This window comes from Lates calcarifer, unplaced genomic scaffold (assembly GCF_001640805.2).
Source record: "Lates calcarifer isolate ASB-BC8 unplaced genomic scaffold, TLL_Latcal_v3 _unitig_1807_quiver_1744, whole genome shotgun sequence".
NCBI classification, from domain to species: domain Eukaryota; kingdom Metazoa; phylum Chordata; class Actinopteri; family Centropomidae; genus Lates; species Lates calcarifer.
The window spans coordinates 2224-27298 of NW_026115768.1; the positions used below are offsets into that span (position 1 = coordinate 2224).

General features: G+C 41.7%; 2 protein-coding genes across 2 annotated transcripts; both read right to left on the reverse strand.

Moving 5' to 3' along the window:
• Positions 1–10215: 10215 nt before the first annotated feature.
• LOC108890763 (ras association domain-containing protein 10-like) lies at positions 10216–12674 on the reverse strand. The gene has a single exon (XM_051067599.1). It carries the CDS (start codon positions 12051–12053, stop codon positions 10752–10754), a length of 1302 nt encoding a protein of 433 aa, XP_050923556.1. The 5' UTR covers positions 12054–12674; the 3' UTR covers positions 10216–10751.
• An 830-nt stretch (positions 12675–13504) lies between these two features.
• LOC108890764 (transcriptional enhancer factor TEF-1-like) lies at positions 13505–24084 on the reverse strand. The gene is given in 10 exon segments (XM_018687766.2): positions 13505–16796; positions 18132–18284; positions 18378–18518; positions 19845–20018; positions 21200–21256; positions 21258–21325; positions 22482–22543; positions 22641–22687; positions 22973–23104; positions 23915–24084. Coding segments are annotated over 10 exon segments (1017 nt in total). The 5' UTR covers positions 23984–24084; the 3' UTR covers positions 13505–16682.
• Between the last annotated feature and the right edge of the window lie 991 nt (positions 24085–25075).

The following is a 25075-nucleotide window of genomic DNA, read 5'->3' on the forward strand; positions in this document are numbered from 1 at the left end:
CGATGTCTCTGAGATCATAGACGGTGTCTCTGTAATCATCGACAAATATCTCCATGATCGCGGTCATGCCGTCGAATCGAGGAACCACAGTGTCTCTACCGATTCTTGCGCAGAGCTCTGCGAAGCATGGGACAATGTCTCTGATCATGGACAACGTCTCTCTCGTCTTTGACAAGGTCTCTGCGATCGTGGACAGTGTCTCTGATCGTGGACGATGTCTCCCTCATCCTCAACAATGTCTCTCCGACCATGGACCATGTCTCGGCGATCGTAGATGATGTTGTGGATGAAGTGGTGACACCTGGAGGAAATCAAAGAGAAACATACAAAGGAAAATGATCAATACATTACTACCTATTCCTCATCAACAGTTTAACCATGAATACACAGAGAAATATTCAACATTACAGCTGAACCACAACATTTGATGGTTTTACATGCCGTCCTATACTATGACAATTTTACACCTTATTATACAATGACATTTTCTGACATTTTTGATGCTTTACTATACTGTGGCGTTTTTGGACATTTTTGACCACATACTATACTGTGACATTTTTGATCTCTTATTATAACATGACATTTTTATGACATCTTTTTTGGATTACGATTATTTTTGCATTGCTTTTATATTACAGAATCATTGTTACCACTATTATTAGATTACTTTTACCATTACATATTACTTTTCTTATTACATATTACTTCTAAATTCACAATTAATTTTTACTGTTGTAAACTACATCCAGTAACACATTACTTTGACTATTACCTCTTACTTCTGATATTGCTAATTACTTTTACATTACTTCTATTGATACAGATTACAAATACATTATTTTTATACAGCAGATTAATTCTATTATTAAGTTTTTCTGATATACTGAATACTGAACATGAACAGTTTAATGTCAGTGCTCTGTGTTGGACAGTTGATGTAAAGCTGCTGGTGAATTACCTGGAGGCCTCTGTCCTGGTCTCAAAGAACTTCTTCATTGTACGAAGACTCTCTTTGATCGTGGACTACGTCTCTGTGATCGCGGACAAAGTCTCTGAGATTATGGACAAAGTCTCTGTGATCATGGACAATGTCTTTGTGATCGTGGACGATGTCTCTGAGATCATAGACGGTGTCTCTGTAATCATCGACAAATATCTCCATGATCGCGGTCATGCCGTCGAATCGAGGAACCACAGTGTCTCTACCGATTCTTGCGCAGAGCTCTGCGAAGCATGGGACAATGTCTCTGATCATGGACAACGTCTCTCTCGTCTTTGACAAGGTCTCTGCGATCGTGGACAGTGTCTCTGATCGTGGACGATGTCTCCCTCATCCTCAACAATGTCTCTCCGACCATGGACCATGTCTCGGCGATCGTAGATGATGTTGTGGATGAAGTGGTGACACCTGGAGGGAATCAAAGAGAAACATACAAAGGAAAATGATCAATACATTACTACCTATTCCTCATCAACAGTTTAACCATGAATACACAGAGAAATATTCAACATTACAGCTGAACCACAACATTTGATGGTTTTACATGCCGTCCTACACTATGACAATTTTACACCTTATTATACAATGACATTTTCTGACATTTTTGATGCTTTACTATACTGTGGCGTTTTTGGACATTTTTGACCACATACTATACTGTGACATTTTTGATCTCTTATTATAACATGACATTTTTATGACATCTTTTTTGGATTACGATTATTTTTGCATTGCTTTTATATTACAGAATCATTGTTACCACTATTATTAGATTACTTTTACCATTACATATTACTTTTCTTATTACATATTACTTCTAAATTCACAATTAATTTTTACTGTTGTAAACTACATCCAGTAACACATTACTTTGACTATTACCTCTTACTTCTGATATTGCTAATTACTTTTACATTACTTCTATTGATACAGATTACAAATACATTATTTTTATACAGCAGATTAATTCTATTATTAAGTTTTTCTGATATACTGAATACTGAACATGAACAGTTTAATGTCAGTGCTCTGTGTTGGACAGTTGATGTAAAGCTGCTGGTGAATTACCTGGAGGCCTCTGTCCTGGTCTCAAAGAACTTCTTCATTGTACGAAGACTCTGTGATCGTGGACTACGTCTCTGTGATCGCGGACAATGTCTCTGAGATTATGGACAAAGTCTCTGTGATCATGGACAATGTCTTTGTGATCGTGGACGATGTCTCTGAGATCATAGACGGTGTCTCTGTAATCATCGACAAATATCTCCATGATCGCGGTCATGCCGTCGAATCGAGGAACCACAGTGTCTCTACCGATTCTTGCGCAGAGCTCTGCGAAGCATGGGACAATGTCTCTGATCATGGACCATGTCTCGGCGATCGTAGATGATGTTGTGGATGAAGTGGTGACACCTGGAGGGAATCAAAGAGAAACATACAAAGGAAAATGATCAATACATTACTACCTATTCCTCATCAACAGTTTAACCATGAATACACAGAGAAATATTCAACATTACAGCTGAACCACAACATTTGATGGTTTTACATGCCGTCCTACACTATGACAATTTTACACCTTATTATACAATGACATTTTCTGACATTTTTGATGCTTTACTATACTGTGGCGTTTTTGGACATTTTTGACCACATACTATACTGTGACATTTTTGATCTCTTATTATAACATGACATTTTTATGACATCTTTTTTGGATTACGATTATTTTTGCATTGCTTTTATATTACAGAATCATTGTTACCACTATTATTAGATTACTTTTACCATTACATATTACTTTTCTTATTACATATTACTTCTAAATTCACAATTAATTTTTACTGTTGTAAACTACATCCAGTAACACATTACTTTGACTATTACCTCTTACTTCTGATATTGCTAATTACTTTTACATTACTTCTATTGATACAGATTACAAATACATTATTTTTATACAGCAGATTAATTCTATTATTAAGTTTTTCTGATATACTGAATACTGAACATGAACAGTTTAATGTCAGTGCTCTGTGTTGGACAGTTGATGTAAAGCTGCTGGTGAATTACCTGGAGGCCTCTGTCCTGGTCTCAAAGAACTTCTTCATTGTACGAAGACTCTGTGATCGTGGACTACGTCTCTGTGATCGCGGACAATGTCTCTGAGATTATGGACAAAGTCTCTGTGATCATGGACAATGTCTTTGTGATCGTGGACGATGTCTCTGAGATCATAGACGGTGTCTCTGTAATCATCGACAAATATCTCCATGATCGCGGTCATGCCGTCGAATCGAGGAACCACAGTGTCTCTACCGATTCTTGCGCAGAGCTCTGCGAAGCATGGGACAATGTCTCTGATCATGGACAACGTCTCTCTCGTCTTTGACAAGGTCTCTGCGATCGTGGACAGTGTCTCTGATCGTGGACGATGTCTCCCTCATCCTCAACAATGTCTCTCCGACCATGGACCATGTCTCGGCGATCGTAGATGATGTTGTGGATGAAGTGGTGACACCTGGAGGAAATCAAAGAGAAACATACAAAGGAAAATGATCAATACATTACTACCTATTCCTCATCAACAGTTTAACCATGAATACACAGAGAAATATTCAACATTACAGCTGAACCACAACATTTGATGGTTTTACATGCCGTCCTACACTATGACAATTTTACACCTTATTATACAATGACATTTTCTGACATTTTTGATGCTTTACTATACTGTGGCGTTTTTGGACATTTTTGACCACATACTATACTGTGACATTTTTGATCTCTTATTATAACATGACATTTTTATGACATCTTTTTTGGATTACGATTATTTTTGCATTGCTTTTATATTACAGAATCATTGTTACCACTATTATTAGATTACTTTTACCATTACATATTACTTTTCTTATTACATATTACTTCTAAATTCACAATTAATTTTTACTGTTGTAAACTACATCCAGTAACACATTACTTTGACTATTACCTCTTACTTCTGATATTGCTAATTACTTTTACATTACTTCTATTGATACAGATTACAAATACATTATTTTTATACAGCAGATTAATTCTATTATTAAGTTTTTCTGATATACTGAATACTGAACATGAACAGTTTAATGTCAGTGCTCTGTGTTGGACAGTTGATGTAAAGCTGCTGGTGAATTACCTGGAGGCCTCTGTCCTGGTCTCAAAGAACTTCTTCATTGTACGAAGACTCTCTTTGATCGTGGACTACGTCTCTGTGATCGCGGACAAAGTCTCTGAGATTATGGACAAAGTCTCTGTGATCATGGACAATGTCTTTGTGATCGTGGACGATGTCTCTGAGATCATAGACGGTGTCTCTGTAATCATCGACAAATATCTCCATGATCGCGGTCATGCCGTCGAATCGAGGAACCACAGTGTCTCTACCGATTCTTGCGCAGAGCTCTGCGAAGCATGGGACAATGTCTCTGATCATGGACAACGTCTCTCTCGTCTTTGACAAGGTCTCTGCGATCGTGGACAGTGTCTCTGATCGTGGACGATGTCTCCCTCATCCTCAACAATGTCTCTCCGACCATGGACCATGTCTCGGCGATCGTAGATGATGTTGTGGATGAAGTGGTGACACCTGGAGGAAATCAAAGAGAAACATACAAAGGAAAATGATCAATACATTACTACCTATTCCTCATCAACAGTTTAACCATGAATACACAGAGAAATATTCAACATTACAGCTGAACCACAACATTTGATGGTTTTACATGCCGTCCTATACTATGACAATTTTACACCTTATTATACAATGACATTTTCTGACATTTTTGATGCTTTACTATACTGTGGCGTTTTTGGACATTTTTGACCACATACTATACTGTGACATTTTTGATCTCTTATTATAACATGACATTTTTATGACATCTTTTTTGGATTACGATTATTTTTGCATTGCTTTTATATTACAGAATCATTGTTACCACTATTATTAGATTACTTTTACCATTACATATTACTTTTCTTATTACATATTACTTCTAAATTCACAATTAATTTTTACTGTTGTAAACTACATCCAGTAACACATTACTTTGACTATTACCTCTTACTTCTGATATTGCTAATTACTTTTACATTACTTCTATTGATACAGATTACAAATACATTATTTTTATACAGCAGATTAATTCTATTATTAAGTTTTTCTGATATACTGAATACTGAACATGAACAGTTTAATGTCAGTGCTCTGTGTTGGACAGTTGATGTAAAGCTGCTGGTGAATTACCTGGAGGCCTCTGTCCTGGTCTCAAAGAACTTCTTCATTGTACGAAGACTCTCTTTGATCGTGGACTACGTCTCTGTGATCGCGGACAAAGTCTCTGAGATTATGGACAAAGTCTCTGTGATCATGGACAATGTCTTTGTGATCGTGGACGATGTCTCTGAGATCATAGACGGTGTCTCTGTAATCATCGACAAATATCTCCATGATCGCGGTCATGCCGTCGAATCGAGGAACCACAGTGTCTCTACCGATTCTTGCGCAGAGCTCTGCGAAGCATGGGACAATGTCTCTGATCATGGACAACGTCTCTCTCGTCTTTGACAAGGTCTCTGCGATCGTGGACAGTGTCTCTGATCGTGGACGATGTCTCCCTCATCCTCAACAATGTCTCTCCGACCATGGACCATGTCTCGGCGATCGTAGATGATGTTGTGGATGAAGTGGTGACACCTGGAGGAAATCAAAGAGAAACATACAAAGGAAAATGATCAATACATTACTACCTATTCCTCATCAACAGTTTAACCATGAATACACAGAGAAATATTCAACATTACAGCTGAACCACAACATTTGATGGTTTTACATGCCGTCCTATACTATGACAATTTTACACCTTATTATACAATGACATTTTCTGACATTTTTGATGCTTTACTATACTGTGGCGTTTTTGGACATTTTTGACCACATACTATACTGTGACATTTTTGATCTCTTATTATAACATGACATTTTTATGACATCTTTTTTGGATTACGATTATTTTTGCATTGCTTTTATATTACAGAATCATTGTTACCACTATTATTAGATTACTTTTACCATTACATATTACTTTTCTTATTACATATTACTTCTAAATTCACAATTAATTTTTACTGTTGTAAACTACATCCAGTAACACATTACTTTGACTATTACCTCTTACTTCTGATATTGCTAATTACTTTTACATTACTTCTATTGATACAGATTACAAATACATTATTTTTATACAGCAGATTAATTCTATTATTAAGTTTTTCTGATATACTGAATACTGAACATGAACAGTTTAATGTCAGTGCTCTGTGTTGGACAGTTGATGTAAAGCTGCTGGTGAATTACCTGGAGGCCTCTGTCCTGGTCTCAAAGAACTTCTTCATTGTACGAAGACTCTGTGATCGTGGACTACGTCTCTGTGATCGCGGACAATGTCTCTGAGATTATGGACAAAGTCTCTGTGATCATGGACAATGTCTTTGTGATCGTGGACGATGTCTCTGAGATCATAGACGGTGTCTCTGTAATCATCGACAAATATCTCCATGATCGCGGTCATGCCGTCGAATCGAGGAACCACAGTGTCTCTACCGATTCTTGCGCAGAGCTCTGCGAAGCATGGGACAATGTCTCTGATCATGGACAACGTCTCTCTCGTCTTTGACAAGGTCTCTGCGATCGTGGACAGTGTCTCTGATCGTGGACGATGTCTCCCTCATCCTCAACAATGTCTCTCCGACCATGGACCATGTCTCGGCGATCGTAGATGATGTTGTGGATGAAGTGGTGACACCTGGAGGAAATCAAAGAGAAACATACAAAGGAAAATGATCAATACATTACTACCTATTCCTCATCAACAGTTTAACCATGAATACACAGAGAAATATTCAACATTACAGCTGAACCACAACATTTGATGGTTTTACATGCCGTCCTACACTATGACAATTTTACACCTTATTATACAATGATGTAAAGCTGCTGGTGAATTACCTGGAGGCCTCTGTCCTGGTCTCAAAGAACTTCTTCATTGTACGAAGACTCTGTGATCGTGGACTACGTCTCTGTGATCGCGGACAATGTCTCTGAGATTATGGACAAAGTCTCTGTGATCATGGACAATGTCTTTGTGATCGTGGACGATGTCTCTGAGATCATAGACGGTGTCTCTGTGATCATCGACAAATATCTCCATGATCGCGGTCATGCCGTCGAATCGAGGAACCACAGTGTCTCTACCGATTCTTGCGCAGAGCTCTGCGAAGCATGGGACAATGTCTCTGATCATGGACAACGTCTCTCTCATCTTTGACAAGGTCTCTGCGATCGTGGACAGTGTCTCTGATCGTGGACGATGTCTCCCTCATCCTCAACAATGTCTCTCCGACCATGGACCATGTCTCGGCGATCGTAGATGATGTTGTGGATGAAGTGGTGACACCTGGAGGAAATCAAAGAGAAACATACAAAGGAAAATGATCAATACATTACTACCTATTCGTCATCAACAGTTTAACCATGAAAACACACATAAATACTCATATACAATATTACAGCTGAACCAGAATATTGAACAAACATTAGAGGGCTGTTTCAGAAAATACTGACTGCCATCACCTCCTGAAGAACCAACAACAAATATTTGGGAAAAAGTAGCTAAAATGATCATTAATTGTGTGTCTATCAACTAATCACTGAAGCAACTGTGTTTGTTACTGGAAACAGTAATTGCTGACTAATAATTCATAATAATCTGTAAATTTCCCACAAGTGGGATAAATAAAGTCTATCTTATCTTAGTTCAACTCATCAACACATATTTTTCAGACTGGGTAGATGTTTCAGACACATACCTGTTGGTCTGTAAGGTGATGTTGGTGTCTCTGTCCAAGCTGCAGCAGCTGAACAAGTAGACCTGGAAAACACAAGTACAGACTTACAAACAGATGCATAACGATCAGAGCAAGATGCTAAACCACCACACATAGACTCGAAATGACCAAGAAGGAACACAACATGTCCACAAAGTGACCGCAGAGAAATGTAAACGACCAAGAGATGCACACTGCGCTATCAACCATCCACATTAAGGGACCACAACTCACGTCACATTAACACACTCTTACCCACGCAGTAAAAGCGAGTGAAAATGTAAACAAAAGGCCAAAATTTATCATTTACAGAGGATCTTAATGCTCGCCGGTGATGCTAATGCTAGCCGCTAATTCGTTAGCTCGTTAGCCTTACCCGTGCTAAGCGTTCAGGTTCAGCTTCACTCGTGCTGGACAAAAACAGCTCCAAAGCTCCTTTTAACATCCTGGCTTGTACAATAATAACGTTTCTCTGCGTTCTCACAAAGCAAAGCGACGATCTAAACGTTGTTTTCATTCTATATTTTCACTCCTTTTCCTGACTTTGTTTGTCTGTTGCCCCGCTCTGCTCTCCCCGCTGCCGGTCACGTTCAATGACGACGTGCGTCACAGTCAATGGCGTCACACGCCAGCCAACGTTGATTGGTCAGCTCGTTGTGCTCCGCCTAGTAACCGGTTATGATTGGTCAAATATATTTGTGAACATATTTTCAAACTGGCTCCATTAAAAGTTAATTTTTTTCTATGATCCCGTGATATAGTGTCTTTGTCAAATCATGAACGATGAGGAACACAGTTTAGAGTAGTACTAAATAAATAAGTAATATTATATGTGGACTGTTTTTTAATACAGAGTCCTGTCTGCAGAATTCATGTTACTTATTTTGACATTATTCTTCATAAAACCATGGAGAACTAACATGAACATATCAGTCACTTCAGGTCTGTGTAGCTGTGCAAGACATCTTTGAAAGTGATCTGCTTGTGTGCAGTTTCCATGGGAATGCAATGCAAGTTAATTTTATTGGTCAAGCTCATTGTTTGATAAAGGTACCCAGTTGATAACATGTAACGTAATTAAAAGTTTCATCATTCAGTGTAACAGTGTAATATGGTGTATGCTGTGTGAGGTGTGTCCTCATCCTCTGTCTGTGCTCAGGGCATTTTCTTTTCTCTCCTCTTTAAGGAAAACTCACACAAACAGCTCAGTGCTCACAGACAGATCAGAAAATCAGCAGCTGGAGATGCATCAGGAAACACAGGCAGCCTGGAGCTCTGTACTCAACACTAACACTGCTCCGTTGGCTTTTCTATCAATCACAAAAAAAACTTTTAGTTTGAATAACACACAGTTTTCCCTCACCACACTCTGCAGTCATTTTACAACACGAGGAGAGAAGCTGGTGTTTATCTGACATGTAGATCCTGAGGACACAGAGTACTTCCTCTCACTGTCAGATTAAAACAGATCTGATATGAAGGATGGAACCTGTTTAAGGAATGTTTATATCTAACATTAACATTGGAACATGTTCAGCACCATTTTAAACTGCTCAGTCTCATCATCTGCACTCTGCTTTATATTTGGAATTTTCTTTCTAAAATGGACAAAGTTGTAAAAAGTTTTTGAAACATCTGGACAGAGCATTAAAAGCTTCTGTCAGGAGTTGTCGTTGTTTTTTGCTCCAGGCTTAAACTCTGTCCTCAGCTGTGCATCTGTGTCCTTTAGAAACACGTCTGAACTCCTGCACAGCCATGGTTATAAAAATCAAATCTGAGTACAATGTCATTATGATAAGAGACAGTTCCCTGTGTAACACGGTACACTGGGAACACAGGCTTTTCTCTGCATGAATCTACAGCACATATGACAGTTATATAACACAGTCTTTGCTGCTCTGTCACTCAGTCACTGTATACGCTGAGAAAACACTGGCTTCATCTTTTATTCTTCCTGCTGTTTGGAATAATTCAATACACCTATTAAGTAGGTATAACTCTGACGACAGGTAGTAATGTATACCTTTGTGTTGAGTTGCGTATCGCTGTGTATTCAGTTATAAAGCAGCACATGGGCGGATTTATCAAGGGAGGAAACTCTATACTGTTTTCTTTTTATTCCCTGGTGTGGAGCCTTGAAACTTTCTCTAACAGTAAATAACTTGAGGACGGAGCAGGAGGTGGAGGACGACTCTGCTGTACGTAAACAGAGGGAAAGTGTTTATGGAAAAGGCCTCAGACCATGTTTCAGGGTCATAAATCAAACTCACCTACAGGACGCAGTGTTAGAGTGTGCTTTATCAGACTGTAAAGCACCAGTGTGCAGGAGCACTCGTACTGTTCACGTCTGCGTGAGAAAATGTCACCTCTTATCATCTGTGAAGAGAAAGGTCATTTCTGCTCAGTGAGTCCTTGGCCTCTGTTTAGACTTCACATCTTATTGTGACTTTATGATTCACAACAGAGACGTCTCTTTATCTGTCTTTGTCTGTTGTCACAGTGAAAACATGTTCCTTCAGAGGTTGTGGAAATAATCTGCTTTTACCACATTTTCACATTTCACTGACCAGAGAGCAGAGGAACACACAGAGTCAGGAAACACAATCATTTCTTTTTATTTGCATCAGAACGACAGATTTCCTGCTGAGAAACATTTATAAAAATATATGTGGATTATTATGATGGTACAAATATATAAAGCAGAGTGTAATCAGATGGGTTCAGTTCTAAATATAGTGAATTTCCTTCAGAGTGATCATGATCCCTGAGACTCTCTAGTTGGAAAGTGATGAGGAGATGAGCGCCTTCAGGTCAAATCCTAAACCAGTGACTCCCACACAGGCTGGCTGTCTGAGTCCTGACTGTGCAGAGAACTTAAGCCAGTGTCTGAGTCGTCGTCGTTCCCGCTCTGAGCCTTTGACAGACCCCTGGCCTGCTCCACCCACTCGCTCTTGCTCTCCAAAGTGCTCATCATCCCCGTCTTATCGTCTGTCCCTTCCCCGATGTCCAGAGTGTTCACTTTCTCCAGCAAATCCTTCATCTCCTTCTCCCTCGCGCTGCAAATCTCCTGGCTCAGCTCTAAATCGCTCCTAATAGCTTCTAAATCCGCGCTGAGGCGCAGACCGATGTATAAACTCGCATCTAGCTGCGTTTTGATCCTCTCCTCTTCCAAAAGCAGCTCGTTGTCCGGGGCCGTGTCCGCCCCGGGACAGGCCACAGACTGCGCGCCCTCGCCGGGTTCAGCGTCTCTGTCCCGCAGCTGCTCTCTCCTCCGCTGCATCCAGCGGTGGTTCAGCTCCTCCTGGATCTGCACCGTGACCAGGTCTAAGAGAGCCTCCTGCTCCCACAGCTCCTCCTGTAGTCTAACCACCTCCTCACACTGCCGGACATACTCTTCAGACGTGTCCAGAGTCTGTTCTGAGGACAGCGCGTCCTCCTCTCTGCTGGACGCTGCAGCAGCTTCCACCAGATACGTGTCCTGAACATAATTCAGCCCGTGTCTTTTGATTCTGTCAGAATGCACCTTGGCCTCGCACCTCTCGATCTCCGCGTCCAGCTCCGTAATCCTCTGGACCTGCTGGCGGATCGTGTGATCCTGAGAAACCACGAGATGAACCAGAGTTTCCATCCTCTCCGCAGAGGACGCGTCTCTGAGCGCCGCCTGCGCCTTCTTCTTATTCATCTTCTCCAACTTTCTGAAAGCTTTCCTCACAATCCGACGCTGTTTCTCGGGCGTGATGCCCGCCGTGGCGGAGCGCGCGGCGCCCTTGGTGACACAGGGGCTGTGTTTGCTGAGCACCACGCGCGCCTCCGCGCTCCGGGCTCCGTGGTTCGCCAGAGACGCGTCGCTCTTCACCAACACAAACTTCACGTTCCTCTGCTCGTCTCCCCACGCGACCCACAGCCGTAAGATCCGGGTGCTGTTCGGCAGAATCCTCTCGAAGCCCCTCCACTTCTCCACGATGCAGTAGGACCGAGCGGCGCAGAGCCCGCGCGGACAGTCCTGCTCCTCCAGCAGCACTTTGACCACATCAGCGCAGGTTGTGCGCTTTGACAAACCGAAGACGAGTTTCTCCTCCCGGCAGACCCACACTGAGACCTGAGCCTCCTCAGACTCCATCCTGGACGCGTGTTCAACTGAGACACTGTTAAAAAGTCATTAAAACACATGTAGATCCGTGTGTGTGGAGGGGAGCGCGTCCATACTCAGTCCCTGTGTGTGCGCGCGCGCTGCGTCTCAGACTCATCTGAGCGGCTGCAGACGGGGCTCGAGGAGCTCCATGTGTCCTCTCGTGCACTTTCCACGGGCCAAGTCAAGGAAACCCTTCTCCCTCACGGGACCTGCCTCTGCTGGGATCACATGACTGCCACCAGCGAGTGTCAGTGCAGAGGACCTGATACTGTGGAGCCACAGGCTGAAGCCATGACGACCTGAGGATTAAAAACCAGTTCACCAACAGCTCTGTCTCTGGGAGACCTATTGTCCCCGGTGAGGTTAATGTCTGTGTGAATATCCAGCATTTAAAGCACAGTGAAATGAATGATCATGGCTGTGAGGGACAGAAAGACACCACCACTGACACCCACTCTTATTTTCTCTGATTCTGTTGTTTTCCACTGATGAGACCTGCAGATTAGAAACAGTGTGAGCAGAGTAGAGGAGAACAGCTGAGTGTTCATCTCATGTACAGGTGTTAGTTGAAGCTGTGCCTGATGTCAGTGCTCCTCTGTGAGTCTGACACGCTTCACCTCAGGTTAGTTTGTCCGTCACTTGTGCTTTAAGCCTGTGCCAGTGTTTAACAGCCATGTGGTGACTGTATGTGATTTAATGAGTCTTTGCTTTGGTCACTTTACACCACAGAGTCTCTTCTCTGAATCTAGAAAGAACCAAAAGTGCTCGAGTTATTTCAGTAAAATGAAATGTTAGGACTGTGCACTGTGATGATGAATATCTAAAATGTTATGGGCTATTCCTCTGGTGTGTTTGAATGTACAATCATCCACTGCACATCAGTGTCGCTGCACTGTGCTGTAAATGTCCACATGGTGGCAGAGTGCTCTGCTCACACTCATCAGGTTGTGGACTGTAAATTAAAAGTAAAATCCTGCACTGAGACGATCACGGCTGAAAATCTGCAGAGAAACAAATCTTTAGTCTCCAGACGGTCGACAGGACTGAACTGAGCTGCTGCTGCGTTTGACCCAAATAATCTGATCCACAATCGCCTTCATATCTCTGAAGTGGGACAGAGACTTCACTGATGATTGTAGTTGTTTTTATCAGTGATGTTTGTGAACGCAGCAGAAAGCAGCATGTTTACTGGATTTTAATTTGACAGTGTCTCACTCTGGTGATGGCTTCTGTTACTGCAGCGGTCCACAGCACATTATGCTCATGTCTCTGTGAAACAGGGGCAGTTAAACATGAAGCAGGCGACAGGCTCCATCTGCTGCTGATGAGAGGTTTCTGCAGTTAAACAGACCAGACACAGGACCAACAGAGCAGAGGAGATTCTTTCAGCTTCTGCACCGTAATGCTGATAAAAGTTTGACTCAAGCGGCGACAAAAAGGAGGGAATATTTTCCAGATTTATTTAACTTCAATATTGCATACATACAAAGTATCTAGAAAGCTACAAAATAACTACTATTATCAAGAAGGCATCATAATGTTACGGAGCAAAGACACGACCATATGCAGAACACAGAAACAGAGCAGAGCTTCTTTTCTCTCCTTCGCTCCAACACTTTACCGTCATGGATATGAAAAGATATCACACATCTGTACCAAGAAAAGCTAAGATATCATTTTGTACAAAGCACCTTTTTACAAAAAAAAAGTCTGCACACAAAACCCAAATGTGTGTATGACAACTATTTGTGAGCTATGTGAAGAATCACTTTAAAGCCACCATCTGTAAAATGGTCATAAAAACAAAAAGGTACCAGTACCTACTCTTCGACAGAATTACAAAGAACAAGAGCTAAACTGCTGATATGTTTGTAGCATGATTCCTCCACTTAGCTGATTTTTTTTATGTTGTGAGTGTGTGTCCATTTTCTCTTCAAATGGTCCACCGAACATTCAGGCCATTGAAGGCACCAGCCCTGCTGTTTTTTAAAAGTGTTGAAACGATAACATGTTAAAATGTACCAGCAGTGCAGCAGTAACATCATTACCATCTTACTGGGCTTGCAATATACAGACAATGTCATCACGAAACCAAGTACAACTGTATACAAGTACAAGAAGGAAACAGGAACATCTCACTAAGTAATCAATAAATGTGAACAGATACACAGGGTAAACAGAAGAAAAAAGCCTATTAAACTCCACAGTGTCCACAGGACTGTGGCAAAAATACTGAATGATTGAACTTTATCTGCATCCACCAGAGACATTGTCTGCAATTATTTAGAGCTTCTTCGATTAAAATACTTTTGATTATAATGGTTTTTCTAAGAAACAGTAAATGTCTGAGTATCTATGGTCCTCATGGTGAAAAGTGTATTAACCTCGACGGCCTCGTCCACACCAGCAGCTGTGAAACGTTAGTCTGTGGAAACGATTTCAGATTTCGCCACATTAAAGTCTCGTTCTACAAACTGTTGTATAGACGTCGTATTAAATAAACCTTTGACTCTTTGTCGTCAGAGATAATAAGTGATAAAAGCTCGGTCGGTCCCTGCCTCGTCGACATCACAGCTGTGTCTGCGTCGTCAAAGGTAACGTTGAGAGAGTCTGATGTTTTCTGTGGTTTTCACATCGTGCGAGCGCGTGGTCGCGGGAAAGAGGAAACTGTGACGTTTCCAAAAACCTTAAAAAAAAAAAAACACTTGAACCTGCAAGTGTGCACGAAGCAGACAGCTGCAGTGTTTGTGAGTTGACATCCTGCATGCAGTCAGCGGCTGTACGTCATCAGCAGGTCGTTCAGTCTTTGACCTCAAGCAAAGAAATAGGTTTTCTTCAAATACATCATTTGTGAAATCAGTAATAAAATGAATATATCATTTATTTATTCTACCAGTGACCGGCTTTCCCCTGCTGTCATTTGTCAGTCCTTTGAAAAGGCAATGTGGTGATTGGTTTCACTTATGTCTCTTTTTTTGGTCTAGCAACACTGAATTTTTTCGTTTGTGTTTGATCTTTTTGAAGCTGGAACTTTTAAAACCAAAGGCACTTCCTTGCTACCGAGCAGGACCTGACAAACCATCGACTGTATCTCTGGATTTTTGGTCTTTTACAACAGGAAAGGCAGTCGGTCTGTTTCATAGTACACTCTCAGAAAAAGGCTGATATTTTATCCACATGTTACAGAGTCAAGAGAAAAATAGAACCTGTACTATGACTGTTTTCTTTGATTTGCAAACTTAAAGTATGCTGCCTCTGAAAAACCAACAACACAAACTGTATTTTTAGGAGTGTACCAATTAGAAGAAACAGAATTTCTCAGATGTACCGAGCGATAGAGCAGTGAGTGTCTGATTTCAGGCTTTAAAACGAAGCGAAGGGTAACGTCAGAAAATGTTAGAATATATTCTAAGGCACTGAACACTTACACTTTGGCAGATTGTATTGTGAATTCCTTACACAATGCAAACGTATAAAGAGTCTTCCCACGCAGAGAGATCACAGTTTTAGTGGCATCTTTTGGAGTTCACACGGCTCGAACATGTTTAAGGCTCAGGATCGGTGTAGGCCACGGAAACATGTGAACACAGCGTGAACATGAAGGCAGCAACTCTCCAGCCTGGGAGTTCTTACACCGCCATCCCAGAGGGGAAAGATGGGGGGGGGGCACAGCATACTGAACAAGGCCCTGCTGTGTACAAGTGATTTATAGTGTTATGATTATTCAAACTCTTCTACAACCACAGATCTAAGGCGAATCCAGGAAGGAAACAAAGTGCTTTTGGACAAAACGAGAGTCCGGTTCGAGTCAGATTAGCAGAACGTTCACCTGTCTGAAACCTACATGTTCTCTTCATCAGCGCTCACAGAGGAAAGACTCATTTTCAGCACAGAAATACTCGACAGGTGGTAAGACTTCCCCACATTAATGGAGCAGAGGCAGGCAAATTTTCACAGTGCATTCAATCTGCTCTTAGTGTCTAAGACTTGGAGTGCTTCAACGGGGATAAATATACTTCTGAAAGCAGATTTCTTTTTTAATAGCAGTAATTTTTGTGATATTTATAACCACTTGCTTTCAGCTTCTGTATATGTAGTGTTGTTAGTTTTGTTTCTTTGGAAAATCTATTGGCTGTGGGTGTGTGTCTGTGTATCTACAGTATGTATGCTCACAAATGATGAACTACTGACATACAAAACACACTCAAACATATTACACAGACCACATCAGGGCTGCTGGTAGAAAAGGCCAGCATCCACTTTTTTTTCCTTAGTCTACGTAACAAAGCAGAAGAAGACGACACATATTTACATTTACCAAATGAATCTAGTAAATTCTTTAAGAACGGCCACATTTATACCAACAGAGACCAACTCAACATATTTTAAACGTGAATTCCCGTATTTAAACATAAAACAACTGTACCGCAATTCACAGCTGCAGTCAAATAACAAACACTTATATTAAAAACAGATTTATAACAACTGACTTCACCCGATACCATGACCAAAAAGCATTGTAGGTGTGACTTTCAGGTAGAGGCACTGCCACTTGTTTTGAGGTTGGTAAGTCTATGAAAAGAAGGAGGGTGGGGGGGTGGGGGGCTCGGGAGCTTCTCATTCCTTTACCAGTCTGTAGATATGATGCTGGGCGCCGTGCTCACTGTTTGAAACTTCAAAAACACACGCCATACATAGCAGCGTCTCCTGGGTGTCCCTGTTCGTCACCACCTGCAAAACAAACCAGAGTCAGAACAGAAACCAAAGACCCGACGTTTCAAACTAAAGACACAGGATTCTTCTCACGGTGTCCACACAGGAGTCTGCTTCCTAAGTCTCCATCACAGGATGTCACACAACCTTAATCTGTTTGCATATTAAAACACCGCGCAGCTAGCTGAGGCTATTTACAGCATCTGTATCATTCATTTATCATCATTACTAAACATCAGACAGATACTCCAGGAACCATCTCTAACCACATGTTAAGAAAGATCATAAACAAGATGAAATGAATTCTGCCTTTGATAAAGAGAATGATAAAACTGATAAATCAAAATGAAGTTTGTGCTGTTTTTTGTCTCTGTTCTGTGAAAAACTATGTATTATATATTAACGCACGTTTCATTTTCACCTCATCGAATCTCCCCTGGCTTCATGCCCGACCTTCAGAGCATTCAGTTCTTAGAAACGCAGGGAAACAGTTTTTATCTATGGATTGTTGAACATTTGTCTCCTTGACCCTGATTCCTGATATCACTCGATTTCTCTGAGTGTAAATGTGTTTCACTAAAGTCCTTCTCTGAATGCTGCTGGATCAAAAAATATATATTTTAACATTGTTTCCCAAGGTGGTACTTGAGAGCGAGCAGAGCTTCTTAACCTCAGAGAGTTTAAAAACTACAAGCATCAAACAGTCTGAGTGTTGTGCTCTCTGTCTCACTCACAGGCCTTTTCTAAACCAGCTCATCTAATCTATAGAAATCCTAAACAAGATGTTTCCTAAAGAACAGCAGAACAGAGAAGAAGCTGAAAACATGAGGACTGTGTTTCACAGAACAGAGGCAGAGGACAATGACTGAGCGAGTTACTTTAAAGTAAAATAAATAAGAATGAAACACTTCAGTTCTGCTTCTATTTCTCAGATGCTAAAAGCCTTGCTAAGGTTTGTCTGGTGGATTTTCTAATCATCCCATGTTTATGGTGAATGCAGACCTGGTTGCCATCTTGACTGCACACCCCCCCACATATGGATCCATGTGTGTTTTTCTTTATTTTTTGCTTTGTCAGTGCTGGTGAATGACCCCATGTGAGGGCTAATAACAGGGGTTTGTCCTGCCCTCTCTTCCCCTGCAGATAATGAGGCTCCTCACACAGCGTTTCATCCCCTGAGGAATGTGAGGAATGTGAGACCAGAGAGAGGAACTCATCTCAAGACTCAGCCAAACACCAACCCCCCCCCTCTTTTTTAAAGCCAGCTGGAGCCACCAACACACCGTGACAGCAGAGAGAAGAATGAGAGTCCTGGAGAGGGACCTCGCCCACTCAGGTCAGTGAGGTGATTACCAATAAGATAGTGAAGTTCTCCAGCACACTGTTCATCATATATTTCTCTGGTAGATGCTTTAGCTTATGGATGAAGTTGATCATGTATTCACACATGGGAGACCGGCTTATTCGGTAGACGAAGCGTCCATTCTCAAACCGTGCATATTCAGTCTGAGAAGGAGAAAGACAAACGTTAACATGAAGCAGAAAGGTGAAGTAAAAAGGTTTCGTTCACTGATTCACAGGAAAGGTCTGAGAGTTTACCTCAACTTTCTCCACCACCTGCTTCCCAAAGGAGCAGACCTTCGTCGAGCACGTGATGGTCATGTTCTCTGAGCTCTCGTACTGACTGGTCACTCCGTAGAAAGAGCCAGTATCATCCTGAATGTTGCAGTTCAGGTCGGCCTGGAGAGCAGAGAAAAACCACATCAACATCAACGAACATCTGAGGAACAAACAACACAAACGGCTCATTTTAGTTTATTAGAGAAACACTGGACTCTCTGGCCTGAAATACCTGTGGAGTCCTTACACACCTGGATACAGACAGATGTTTAGTGATGAGTCAGACTGTCTGGTGACTTTTCTTCATCATAACCATTTAAACAAAAAAAAAGCTGGAGACAAAACTGAATCAGATCAGGACCCAGAACACAGAAGATCCTAAAACTAAGGAAGCAGTTTAATCAGACATTATTTTGGAAGAATGAGTCTGTTTAAAAAGAGCCAGGCTGATACTGATTGTGATATCTGGGAGAACACGTCACCTGGACTTAAACTGGAGACTTATTTTTTCAGAGAACTGTCACCAAGACGCATTAAAAACAGAACATTTACCAAAGTGTCGGCGCTCTCTAGTGGACAAACTATGTAACTGTGACACAGTTTCTAAATAAACTCTGTTAGAGCGACACACATCACATCACACTGTTGTGATAAAAATCTTGATTCTAGCAGCTGTATCAGTGTCAGTATAAATCAGTGTAAGTATGTTGATTAAGAAGCATGTAGATACACAGAGCTGTACTGAACTGTACTTTAGAGGAGAAGGCAGAATCTGGTTTAAATGTGGAAACTGAAAAAGGTGATGAATGAAGAATTAATCATCGAGAATCTCTGATCACACGAGTACGTGGCCCCTGGTCTCAGCATGTTAATGTCTCCATACTGGAAACAAGATTCTAAAGAGGATGAAATGAAGTTACGTGAAAAGACTGATTTATAAGGCTGAGCGGGTCTGCTCACAGAGGGCAGCCCTTTCTATGCCCTGAACATCCTGTTCATTATGGATACAAAAAGAGGAGACGTCCTCCTACAACATTCTCCTCCTTCATTAAGCAAAGCAGTTATACATTCATTATTGTGCAGATTCTGTCTTTCATTTGAAATTTAGATTGGTCGGTCACTTCAAAAGGAATTTGAGGGACTTGGTCCAAGTGCATACGCTCCCTACTTTGTTGGCTGCCGCTAGTTAGCATTTTGCATCAAAGGAGGAAATACATGCAATGTTTAAACAGCTATTAGGAGTGCAACCGGGTCAGCCCATTGTTTGGAGATATTACACTGAATTAGTGAGTGCTTTGATCAAAAGCTCTCCTGCTATGCACGTCCAAATATAGCTGAGTGCATTCTGCAAACATTAAGAGAAGTGTCTTCTCTGTGTCCACTGATCCTACTGAAGACAAACCTGAGCAGGATTCAGACATGTCAGACATTAATCCAGGCTCTTACCCAAAACTTAATAAGGAAGAAGGAATTCTGGGGGCCTTTTCCGTACAGTTCCTTCAGTCCTCCTTTCTTTTCTGGAAATTTATCGTAAATCTGACGAATGTCCACGGACTCCAGCAGGGCGTCGCTGTAGGAATGATTCGTCTGCCCGATATGTACAAATAGGTGCTTGTTGTACTGAAAAAGTAAATCAACAGTATTAGAGGCATATTTTAAAAACGTGAAGTTTAAAAAGGCCACACTCTATTTCAGGTGGTTTTGTGATTTAGGAGAGTAAAATCAAGTCCAACCTGTCTGAACATTTATAACAGTGTTACATATTAATATTGAGAAAAGGTTTGCCGAGGTCAAATAGACTAAATCTGACAAATAAGCACCATAATAATCCAGTGGTATCCAGAGTTAGATTGGTAACAACACGCTCATGATGAGAAATAACTCTACGCTACATTGCTTTTTATTCGTCTGTCTGCTTTTAGGCGTCTTTTCTAAGTTAGACGAAATCATTCTGCTCCACTAAAACACAAAAACAAACTGATCCTCTCATTTCTATTAAACTGAGGCCGGGAACGCCGACTGCTTCACCCAAATTCTATAAGCTCCAGATTTGAGAAAGTTTGTGAAACCACAAATGACAGAAATCTCATTAAATTAGGTAAAAGCAGCAACACAATTCATCTTCTCAAGAGCTTATCGAAGATGAGAAACAAGTCAGTTTTCATTCACATGGAAACAAACTACAATCAACCTAAACTGACGACATGTAATAAAAAGTGAGAACTCAGGTTCCTTTCAACTTTCAACTGAGAATATTTGGATTTAATGTTAAACCTAAAAACCCACGATGCTTTGCCAAAAGCAGAAAGAGAAGCAGCAAATCAGAGAGTAACATTAGATTTTCAGAGGGTTGTTGCCCTCGTCGTGACCCGTATGAAACGCGGGTCGTGTGCTGCAGCCTGTAGGCAGTGCTGAGTGTTAATGGCTGTTGTTCTTCCATGTCAATACCAGAAGAGAGTGCACAGCAAAATGTGGACAAACATTTTTTTAAAATGCTGAAGTGAACGTGTGCTGCTGATTTGTCAGCTCACACTGCACAGTGCTGCTGAGCTGAAGTCTGCACTTAAATATAGTTTTGGCGTTTGCCTTTTAAGGAGCTGATTAATATGCAGTCGTTCATTATTGCTGGCAGGTTTTCCTGCCGTGCTTCCCCACACACCACACTTCTCCTGCGCAGCTTGTTTTGGCCTCTGCTCAGCTGAACGTCTGCCTGGGAAAACGTCCCAGTGTTTTCAAAGAGGAGAGGACTGGACGATAAGAGACAGTGACATTTCATGCTTTAGTAAGACGCTCTATCTCACTGAGTCCGGGTCTCTCTGTTGCTCTAGGAAGGCGGAGAACTCCACCAGTCGGAGTTTTGGATGTACCGATGGAGCGGCCCTGCCATGCTGGTGCTGTGGGAGCTGGAGCTGCTGTGGGCTCGTAACCTGGACGAAAACCAACACTTATATAATATGTTCAGTTCCAAACCAGTAAAACCTTTCTGTCATTTCATATCTATTATTTTTCCTGAGGTTATCAGCTGGGAGTCAGGTGTGTTTATGCTGTCCTGTGTAATGTCGCTCATTACTTCATTACTTTTACATTATTCATGTGTAAATTACAGGTGTAGCTGAACCTGAAAGGCAGCTCATCAGCTCAGAGCAGCATCTGTCATCAGTATTCACTTGATTCCAAGATGCCACTTGTGCTTATTTGTTATTTCTCTCTCAGAACATGTAGAACATGTGACACGGAGGAAAACGTCAAACTTCACACAGTGTGGTGTAGTGTGACAACAAAACAGAACCCTGTGATTTATCTGATGTAAGACGTCACAGAAGAAAGAAGAAGTCTCAACAGGCAACAGATGGTTTTAGTTTCTGATTCTGTATTTTTACTTTGACACAGGTCCATCATCCTAAAACACAAAGAGCTTTAAATGGGTGAGAATACATGTCTTTAGATGCTGGGTTTTAATACTAATACTAAACTAATAATTCCTGAATGAGACTAAATGACTGAGACTAAAAAACTGGATCCACTGAACCAGATTTGATTCTAGTTTCACTCCGCGCCCCTCCCTCCTGCAGCTGCACAGCAGATAAGATGCTCTGAGGGAAAAGTCAAGAGGTTCAAAGTATCAAAACCACCTTTGTTGTTACGATACTCTCAGCAGACCTCCTCTATCAGCAGGTTTGTTTTCCAACCTCCTTCAAACCCAGCGTAGAGGGAGGGAGTCTGACAGAGTTTCCTACAGTGAACATTTATTACGAGGGCTGATTGATGAGTTTGTGGCCTGAGGCAGAAGGATGAGAGTTTAACAGTTCAACTCTTTGGGTGAATTTGTTTGAACTTAATACTTTTGTAGTATTCTGTTTCAGGTCAGCGATGTCTTCAGAGAACTGACATTGTCCTTCGTGCAGTCAGCTCCCGCCCTGTTCACCTGGCGCTCTCAGACTACCTCTACCCCCAAGATCAAGAAGGAGCTCAGTGGTCGCCATTTTGACTTTCACCCAAACAGCCCTGAGACATCGTGTCAGTTACTGAACAAAGACCGCTGACGTGTTTCAGATTAAAATGATGTTCATTTTGGATTCTTACTTGAAATGGCTGTGGTGACTGCTGGCTGGATGGGATAGGCTTGCTGGGTGAAAGGCTTAATACTGGAGCAGAGAGAGAGAGCCATTAGGAAACAACATACAAACATATTCAACTTACAGCTTTGACTTTTCTTTTCTGACACCAAAGTGTGATACTTACTCTTGTGAGGATCCTGGCTGACCAGCTGATATCATTCCCTGCCATAACTGGAGAATCAGATGTATAAATAGACAACAAAGAACAAACAACAAAGAACATCCAACTGTGAGCAGCTGTGAGCGACAAGATCAAAATGGCTCTTAGCTCCGTGTTCAGTGGGTGTAGCTATCTTGACTACCAGTCCTTTTGATCATGTGCTTATCTGATAGGGCCAGATAAGCTGCGGTGTGTAATGTGATTTGGCCCGGGTGTCAGTGTGTTTGGACCCGTGTCTGGCCTGGGTGAAGCTGGACCGGACGGATCAAAAAGTGGCGTGCAGACGAGGCTCTTACCCCTGCTCCGGGGAAGGCTGGGCGCGGGATGCCTGGCAGGCCGAGCTTGTTGTGAATAGCCGTGGCGGAGACGATCTGAGCCGAGGACATGGAGGCCATGCTCTGGAGGGCTTTGTCCTTCACTGCTTGGTCCTTTAACAGCAGTCACAAAAGGCTTAGTGCTCACACAGAGGGGGGAGGTGGAGCATGTTGCAACAACCAGACTCTAAACAACACACTGAAAGCACCACTGACCTCTCTCACAACAATAAACAGCGAGCAGGTTAAAAGAAGATGCATCAGCGTTGCTATTTAAGTGTAGGCTTTTTTTTAAAGGAATGTGCCAAACAATTAGCACTGAATTCCATGATACAATGGTTAGCAGTGGTATGCACTTAAAGGAAAGTTTACTCCCTGATTAATCTACCACTAGTGTACTATAGAAAAAACTTCAGTTCTATCAAGGCTGCAGAGAATTTCTCAAGTAAAACTGAAAAACATGAATCGTGTTTGTTTGAGTGTCGCAGCTGCAGGTGGAGGTTTTTCAATCATCAGGATAAATCTACATTCTTAATAAATGCAACAGGGACTCACAGAGAAGCAGAAGCGTGCTACACACTGTGTGTTGTTTAGAACACAGTCTTTTGTTAATGTGCATTAACAAAGTCATTTAAAGTCAAACTGAAGCTGCAGCTCACACACACACACACACACCATACACAGTAGCAAACTCATGCAGACTCACTGGTGGCAGAAGCTAAAGGTGAGCATGCTGGCAACAGATGCTGGTGAGCAGCTACAGTACGAGAAGACTGAGGCTTCACAGAGACACCAATAAACTGGGAAACACTGGGCAGCAGCTACTGTGTCACTACGACAGGAGCACAGATGCAAAACTAGCAGCTGAGGAACGAGGCCTAATTAAAGCACAGACAGCGTCACAAACAGAAGATGGATACTCACCATGCTTGTAACCTGAATGCAAACAAACAGGGCGTCAATGTAAACGTGTAAAGTTGTGTAATTAAGCATTTTTAAACTGAACTCTTAAAGTCTGACCTGTGCATGAAAACACACATTCTACATTGATTTATCCAGCCTTCTTCACACAGTACAACAAACACAGACGTGTAATGAACTTAATAACAAAGGTTTATAAAATTTGTATTTACAAATTATCCCTGGACTCTGTGGCAAATGTCTTGCTCTCTATAATTTTCACAATCTGATCTGTGGTCTTCACTCGAGACAAAACAACAGAACAGTAACATAATGACTGTAATTTCACTGAAATGCCATAGACAAGACCAGAAACAGCAGGTTTTCATTGATGCCCCTTAAAATGAAGGGCACGCTTGTACTTCTCTTTGCCACTGAACTCTAATTTGCTTTAAATGAGAAAAGACAGAGATTCATACAAAAGCTGTCTGTTTTTCTTCAGACTGCCGCCTGTGCCCTGAAAGACCAGGCATTCATGTGGCTAGCTGCCTGTCTGACTGACTGTCTCTCACACACACACACACACACACACACACACACACACACACACACACACACAGATTAATGGGGGTCATTAATTCGTGTTGAATACTGGGAGTGGAGAAAAGTGTGAAAGTCAAAACGTATAGCAGGCTCCCCAAGAAAAGAAGAAAAATGGTAAATGGGTGGAGTGTGCTTTGATATACAAGCACTACTTCATGAAATACCTTAAATTATTCCAGATTACTTCTTTCACAATGCTTTTCTCCCATTTTAATAAGCCATTCTGAAAAGCTTTCCTCAGTGATTTGAACAGATTTCAGTATTGCTGAAATAACTGAGGAACGCTCTGAAATGACGACATCTGAACCGGGAAGAAGGAAAGCGACTGACAGCCACGGCATTGTGAGAGCCTGGAGTTATCAACAGATTGAAGGGAGAACAAGAAAGCAGAGAGGGCATTTCAGAAACAGGCAGCTCCACGGCCATTCTCCGCTCTGAATGTGCACCACTGAGCCTTTGACAGCGGGGAAAAGTTGGGTCACATTGTCAAAGGAGGTCGAGGTGTAATCGCCTCTTCATCTTTTAAACACAGACCCCCATGCCCCACCCACCCCACCCCTTTTTTATGAACTCTGCTTAGTA

Coding starts and splice junctions, on each gene's coding strand:
- LOC108890763 (XM_051067599.1), bottom strand. CDS start 12,053: ATGGAGTCTGAGGAGGCTCAGGTCTCAGTGTGGGTCTGCCGGGAGGAG.